Consider the following 7,767-nt stretch of genomic DNA (forward strand, 5'->3'; position numbering starts at 1 on the left):
TACACCATTGCTATTAGTGTCATCGCATGGATTGATACCTGTTACCTCAGAGCCACTGGTGCTATTAATCTGTAAATGTAATCATTTCATACGCACTGTTGCAACAATAAATCTCGAGTCAATTGGTAAACTCTAAAAAGGTGCACTGTTTTTTCCCTTCAGTGTATTTACAAATACTGAGTAATCCGGCGCTACAGTCAAAGGTTAGAATCATGCCTCAGGCATGGATGTGTGTGATGTCCTTAGGTTAGTTAGGTTTAAGTAGTTCTAAGTTCTAGGGGACTGATTACCTCAGCAGTTAAGTCCCATAGTGCTCAGAGCCATTTTAACCATTTTTTGAGTAATCCAGTATCTTAATTGTATATGGGTATTGTGATGGAAACGCTGCTACTGCTTGTAGAGAGTAGTTGTTGTTGTTGTTGTGGTCTTCAGTCCTGAGACTTGTTTGATGCAGCTCTCCATGTTACTCTATCCTGTGCAAGCTTCTTCATCTCCCAGTACCTACTGCAACCTACATCCTTCTGAATCTGCTTAGTGTATTCATCTCTTAGTCTCCATCTATGATTTTTACCCTCCACACTGCCTCCAATACTAAACTGGACATCCCTTGATGCCTCAGAACATGTCCTACCAACCGATCCCTTCTTCTAGTCAAATTGTGCCACAAACTTCTCTTCTCCCCAATCCTGTTCAATACCTCCTCATTAATTATGTGATCTACCCATCTAATCTTCAGCATTCTTCTGTAGCACCACATTTCAAAAGCTTCTATTCTCTTCTTGTCTAAACTATTTATCGTCCATGTTTCACTTCCATACTTGGCTACACTCCATACAAATACTTTCAGAAATGACTTCCTGACTCTTAAATCTATACTCGATTTTAACAAATTTCTATTCTTCAGAAACGCGTTCTTTGGTATTGCCACTCTACATTTTATATCATCTCTACTTCGACCATCACGAGTTATTTTGCTCCCCAAAGAGCAAAACTCCTTTACTACTTTAAGTGTCTCATTTCCTAATCTAATTCCCTCAGCATCACCCGACTTCATTCGACTACATTCCAGTATCCTCGTTTTGCTTTTGTTGGTTTTCATCTTATATCCTTCTTTCAAGACACTATTCATTCCGTTCAACTGCTCTTCTAAATCCTTTGCTGTCTCTGACAGAATCATAATGTCATCGGCAAACCTCAAAGATTTAAATTCTTCTCTATGGATTTTAATACCTACTCCGAATTTTTCTTTTGTTTCCTTCACTGCTTGCTCAATATACAGATTGAATAACATCGGGGAAAGGCTACAACCACTGCTTCCCTTTCATGTCCCTCGACTCTTATAACTGCCATCTGGTTTCTGTACAAATTGTAAATAGCCTTTCGCTCCCTGTATTTTACCCCTGCCACCTTCAGAATAGATAGTATAGCACACTCTATCTTAACCACAGACAACCAGATCCAAGAGTGTTTACTCATGCTTCCACTGAACTGTGTGAGGCCAGTGCAGTGCCCAGCGATCATACTTCACCTGAACGCACTAATTAAGAGTGTCAATGAAGCAGAAGGCATTACTCAGTTGACAGAATGTAGTCTTTCAACAAGCACACACAGGATTTCTGCATGTATCGGTGTAGCACCCCACATTAATATGGAGCACATTACATATGCACGGTTTCTACCACTATCATTTACGAAGGAGTCAACGTCTTCGAGAAGGAGCTGAAGGTAGAGTATTGGCATTTTGTTTTTAAAGCATCGAATAATCCCAGTGATATTGTTTACTGACAAAGCCACTTTCATTCTTGACGGTATCAGTAACACTTGTAACTCACATAACTCTGTGTACATTTTCAGAAACGCTTTTCTGTACATGTGTAGTGATATGATAGACAATCGGTTGACTGTACGTGTTGTGTTATCGCATCTTCTTACTGGGCCCTGTTTCTTGAAAACGAGCTTCCAGTATAATTGGTTGTTTTTGATACAAGAATGGGAATGTACTCAGCATGATGGGGGCCCCTGCACATGCTAACGGTCAGGTGACACAGTATCATCTAGTGCTAGCATTCTCCGAAGATGGATCAGGAGAAATGGTCTTGTTTGTTGGCCAAAAGTATCCCCAGCGAAGTCTTAAAAAAAAAAAAAAAAAAAAAAAAAAAAAACGTAAACACCAGAGAAGCATTGATCATTGAACTATGAATAACGCTGCTCTAATAAAATAACGCCAAGGCGACCTCATAAGTAGTACACGTTGTCATGCCAAGAGAATTCGAAAAAGCATTGAAGTCGGAGGTGAAAACTATGAAAACTAAGTTAATCGTTTGCCTATTGTAAACACTTTCTGAAAGTATTTGTTTGGGTTACATTTTACAAGATGCGTCTCTGCAACCAATGAAAATTGGACATCAGTTATATGGAATACTTTATTCGAAGTTGTCTACTCTCCCAACTCCTAAAATATTTACTATTCCTCCTGAATTAGCCGGTATAGTGAATTTTCAGTGTACAATCCACCTTAGACACTCAGGTTTAAGCAGTAAATAAATAAGTAAATAGCGATAACACAATTCTTTGCATCGATTTGTTGGTACAATACAGTTTTGTTAATGCCTCAGACCACATCTCTAAAAGGCACATAAATGCCTAATCAGTTTTTCTGAGAAGGATTATAGCATCTGTTGCCGTTTTAGTAGATCAATGGGCGGAGGAGAGAAAGTCTTCTTCTCGTAGGCAGATAATAGGAACCCAAGGGTTAGAAGAACTCATTTACCTCTCTGGGTTTAATCCTTGAACCTTGTTTCTTTTTCGATCACTTGCACCCCCAGTGTCGCTGTGCGTGGCGGGGTCCTGTCTCGTCACACTCTGTACGGTTCTAAATATTACACAGGGCGTCCCCACATACAACCGTTACGCCTCATGCTCAAGATTCAAGTAATACTGAGCTAACTAAAAAAGAACAGGCAGTAGTAATGTAAAAAATAATGCAGTTAGCTGTTTATAAGAGACACTGGGAGTGGTGGCCATGGGCGTCCAGGCATCTCTGACTGTGTGATGACGTTACCAGTATCACGCTGTAATTCTGCAGGCGTGATGTTATTGATTTCTCTAGTGATGCTCCGTGTATGAGCGTTTATTCTGCGAAGACTGTCTGCATACACTGCATGCTTTTTAATGTGCCCATAAACAGAAATCACACGATATTAAGTCTGGGTATCTTGAGAGCCAGAGGCCTGTACTTGCAAGTCTTCTCTTCAAGGAACGTGTGGTGATGTGGGCCATACTTTGATTGGCTGTGTGAGCAGTTGCTTCATCTTATTGGAATAATGTATACAGCTTTTCTGGATTTATTAATTATGCTTAGAAAGAGTGAAAGCTCTCTAGATATCTGGCACTGATTAAGGAGTAATTAAAAAATGTGAGGTCACTAATACGCATGCCAGGCAACACACACCAAACACCTATCTTCTATGAGTGGAGAGGGTCTTCATGCAAATTATGTGGGTTGTCCTGCGACCAGTATCTGCAATTCTGGGAGTTCACATAACCTGACAAATTAAGCCAGGTCTCGTCTCCACGAGGCAAAGTAAGGGGTCTGAGCAACCGTTAGCAACTGATGTTAACAGCCAGTTAGACTAATGAACTCCTTTTCCCTGATTTCAACTCAAATTTCAACTCTTCCTTCACAATCACACGATAGGCGTGTAATTTCATATCCTTTAATGCATGATGACACGATTTAAGAGCCCCGTCGGAGGTTCGAGTCCGCCCTCGGGCTTGGGTGTGTGCGTTGTCCTCAGCGTAAGTTACAGTTAGATTAAGTAGTGTGTAAGCCTAGAGACCGATGACCTCAGCAGTTTGGTCCCATAGGAACTTACCACCACCACACGATTGACGAGATGCACCAACCTGCTGCGGTAACCTCCTTAACGACTTGAGGGGACTTCTCACAGTGTCCATGTGAATTCTTTCTATAGTTACAGGTGTCCTCACTGTCTATCGATTATTCCTCTGCACATTTTGAACGTATACTACAGCCCTCCATTTGTTGCACAGATCTTGAATGGTGCTGGTTGTGGGGAGTTTCCAACCAGGATACCTCGCTTGAATCACTTCTTTACATTCCCTGATGGAGCCCGTCTTTATGTAACACTCCGAAATGTCAATTAGCTGTTCTAATGCAAACTGGCCCATTTCTGTAAGAGCTCAGCGTTACGAGCTTCTCAGAACAACTGACGCATGATCACACAGCTGCGCTCAACTGTCCAATAAAAGACAGTGTAGCCAACTTACGGGGCAGTGTTACCACATCGTAAGCAATTCTACTAGAGATGATTAGCAGCTCCGTGAGGTGTACCGTTTTTATGTGGGACACTGTATCAACAACATTACATTTTCTTCAGACCAATTTGTCACACACGCTACTCATATCAACAACGAAAGTATTTCGGAAACAATACATCAGACGAATTCTTACAGTGTTCCTAGCGCGAAGTTAATGCAGATGAGTAGAAAAATGTTCGAATGCAACATTAATAGTGTGCTCCTTGGCACAATCACGTCGATTATATATCCAGGCGAAACGTTGCAAAGCGTTATCAAATGGCATGATCATGTAAGAATAGTGGTAAGGAAGGCGAATAGTCGACTGTGGATTATAGGAAGAATTTTGGGAAAGTGTGGCTCATCTGTAAAGGAGACCGCTTATAGTAGGACACTAGTGCGACCCGTTGCTGAGTATTGTTCGAATGTTTGGGGTCCGCACCGCTTCGGATTAACGGAAGACATCGAAGCAATTCAAAGGGGAGCCGCTAGATTTTTTACCAGTAGGTTCTAACAACACGTAAGTATTACGGAGATGCTTCGTGGACTCAAATGGGAATCCCTGGAGGGAAGGCGAAGTTCTTTTCGAGTAAAACTTTTCAGAAAATTTAGAGAGCCGGCATTTGAGGCTCACTGCAGAACGAGTCTATTGCCGCCAACGTACATATCGCTTAAGGACCACGAATATAAGACTAGAGAGATTGGGGCTCATACGGAAGCATGTAGGCAGTAGTTTTTCCCTCGCTCTATCTGCGAGAGGAACAGGAAAGTAAATGACTAGTAGTGCTACGGCGGCTTGCGGGTATGTATGTAGATGTAGACGTAGATGTAGAGGACGCGAATTCACTTTGACGGTTCACTAAAAGGCCGACAATAAGCGGAACACGAGCGAGCACCAGCGAATGCAAGCCGAACGCGACAGAATGAATATTTCTCACGCTTGCCTACCATTTTTACCAGAGAGAATTCCCGCTCGCATGTTTTCGCTCCGGAGTAAACCACGCTTAGCACAAACGTGTAATTAGGCACTTAGGACTGTAACTGAGAGTTTTAGGTAATTTGGTCTCCCCACCTCATTCGTCTTTCTTCTGTGTTTTTTGCTTTTCTTCCTCGTTGTAAAATCGGATTTCGGATTTCACTTATAACAAGAATTAATAACAATTATATCGCGTAGTACTCAAATTGAAGCAATGCGTTTTGATTCGTCTACATTTGTGCAGGTTGCATGTCAATTTCGCTGCTTGTTTTTTCTTGCAGCTTAACACGTGGCTCAGTGGGCCCTGTTCCAGAGTTTGCAGCCACAGAAAAAATTTTTGTGGTTACCAGAAATGAAGCACTGGTCCTCTACGTTACCAGTCCCGATCGGTAATCACTAACCGACTAGCCTTGTACACAAATTTGCGTTTGGAGAAAACTGGTAATGGAATAGGCTTGTCATTTTGTAGGGATCGCCCCTACTTTCCTATAAATGTCCCATATGCTTACATGCGTCTGATTGGGCATCCTCAAGTCCCTAGCTTTTTGGTTTACTTTTACAATTTTATTTTTCTTCATATCATATGGCATAACTTTTAATTTCATGTTCGTAAGTTTATCATCTTATTCTTGTTAGCCAAAGCCAATACGTTAAAATAACGAGATAAAGCAACAAAACAATTGGTTTAAAAGTCAACTCTGTTGCTCGCCCCACCCTCCTTTTTCATAATACCTAGTGTTGACGAGGTCCTTGTATTTATGAAGTGATTGAGTGAAGGAGTATTGAAATGTTTCGAACATAACGTTGTGCTGTAAGAGCAAAACATTATTAATATTACGCAGTTTTTAGGATTCTCCGAAGTGTGATTCATATTTAAAACGCTCGGTAGATTTAAGTGGAAATACAAATAGCCTTGTTGATGAGTTTAGTGATGACAGTTATGAGAATCAGAATGAAACCCGAAAGGAAAAAGTGAAAAAAGTGTGCTAATTTCGTAATGAATGATTAGAAGGTAAACGGTTCAAAAGTTGGTCAGCTGAAGGTGTTGATAAAGTGATGACGAAGTGTAGAGTGTGTCCGAATTGAAAAGGTGCACTGCGGGTATTCGTGCCGGTATGTGAAACAGGAGGTATGTCTGTAAGTTCCAACCCCAGTCCCATTGATTTCTATCATTGTATAAGATAAACACTGTTAACTTCTAAATATTTAAAGTTTCAAGTGTGGTGCTTGTAGTTTAGATTTTGTCTGAGAATAAAAACTGACAAACATTAGTCACAATTGCACATTTAATATATTAAGTGCTACATTTTGTTTGAAGTGTACCCACCTTTGACATGCCAAAGTTGGCAGTGTCACGACTTTTGACTTGCCAACGTTGGCGAACCTATTATGGACTGAAACTGAGTTGGCGGTTATGCAAAGAACAAACTCATTCAACGTTCAGATATAGGCGGTGTTAAAACCAGAGACTGACAACGTGTATGTTCCAATTCGGAATTAGAAACGACAAGGAGACATTGTCATCACAGATTTCCCGACATCCATCAAAGAGGGATTCGAAAGATTATGATGGACAATATACAAAACAAACTCAAAAATTATTTTGATATTATCTGTTCTGAAGAAGGAAAAAAAAGATGACAGTGTCTGCTTCACATATAGAAAGTCCTGGGTTTATATTCCAGCTCCTGCAAATAAATAAATAAAAAATAAAGAAAGTTCATTACTTTCCGACTTTCGAAAATTGTTTTTTTGTCTAATTTTCAATTTTTATACAAATTGCAACTAAGCAGTTGTAACTAAAATTAAATTTTACGTACAACAGTAAAGAACAGTCGATTACAACAATGCAATCGGAAAGTGATCTTAAGTAAGTCTTTCATTTATTACGCTCAAGTGCATGTGTCTGCTTTGTAAAACGCAAAGTTCGATGTAACAGAGGGCACGAGCGTCTTATCGGTGGTCAGCGTAAACAACATTACGAACAAATGGGAAAATAATGACTACTCACGCGCGCAGCAGAACACAGCCAGCGGCAGCAGTGTGGGCAACATCTTGTTCATGACGCTACTGCCGCACTTTTCGCAGCTCACAGGGGCGGGCGGCTATCTAATCCACGAACGCGCCCACCGACAGCTGAAACCGCCACAGCTGCAGACAAAGCACATGCTACTAAAGTGTTATTCGACATGTATACTTCCCCAGTCGCTGGACACTGTTCCATTCCATTCACATATTGCGAGGGCCAAGAGAGTACGCATGGTCAAAACTGAGGGGAGTGGTTCTGTTAGCTTCGTTAAATGAAGAAAAGTGGAAGAAACGAAGCACGAAGCACGCTTTCTTACAAAATAAAACGGCAAACAACTGAAAAACTATCTTTGTATTAATACTACTACTTTATAGTACTAGGATTCTTAAGTTTTTACAGACGACCCTTAGATCGCGCTTTTGGGATGTGGCATTACTATACT

The 7,767-nt window shown here is 40.8% G+C and overlaps 1 protein-coding gene across 2 annotated transcripts in view; it reads right to left on the reverse strand.

The window, feature by feature from the left end:
- LOC124616757 (acetylcholine receptor subunit alpha-like) overlaps positions 1–7,418 on the reverse strand; it is a 279,424-nt gene extending 272,006 nt beyond the window's left edge. For both annotated transcript variants that reach the window (XM_047145142.1, XM_047145139.1), the window contains exon 1: positions 7,308–7,418. In XM_047145142.1, coding sequence (XP_047001098.1) covers positions 7,308–7,359 — 52 coding nt within the window. In that variant the 5' untranslated portion in view covers positions 7,360–7,418. The remainder of the gene's footprint in view (positions 1–7,307) is intronic.
- Between the last annotated feature and the right edge of the window lie 349 nt (positions 7,419–7,767).

This window comes from Schistocerca americana, chromosome 5 (genome assembly GCF_021461395.2).
Source record: "Schistocerca americana isolate TAMUIC-IGC-003095 chromosome 5, iqSchAmer2.1, whole genome shotgun sequence".
Lineage (NCBI taxonomy): Eukaryota > Metazoa > Arthropoda > Insecta > Orthoptera > Acrididae > Schistocerca > Schistocerca americana.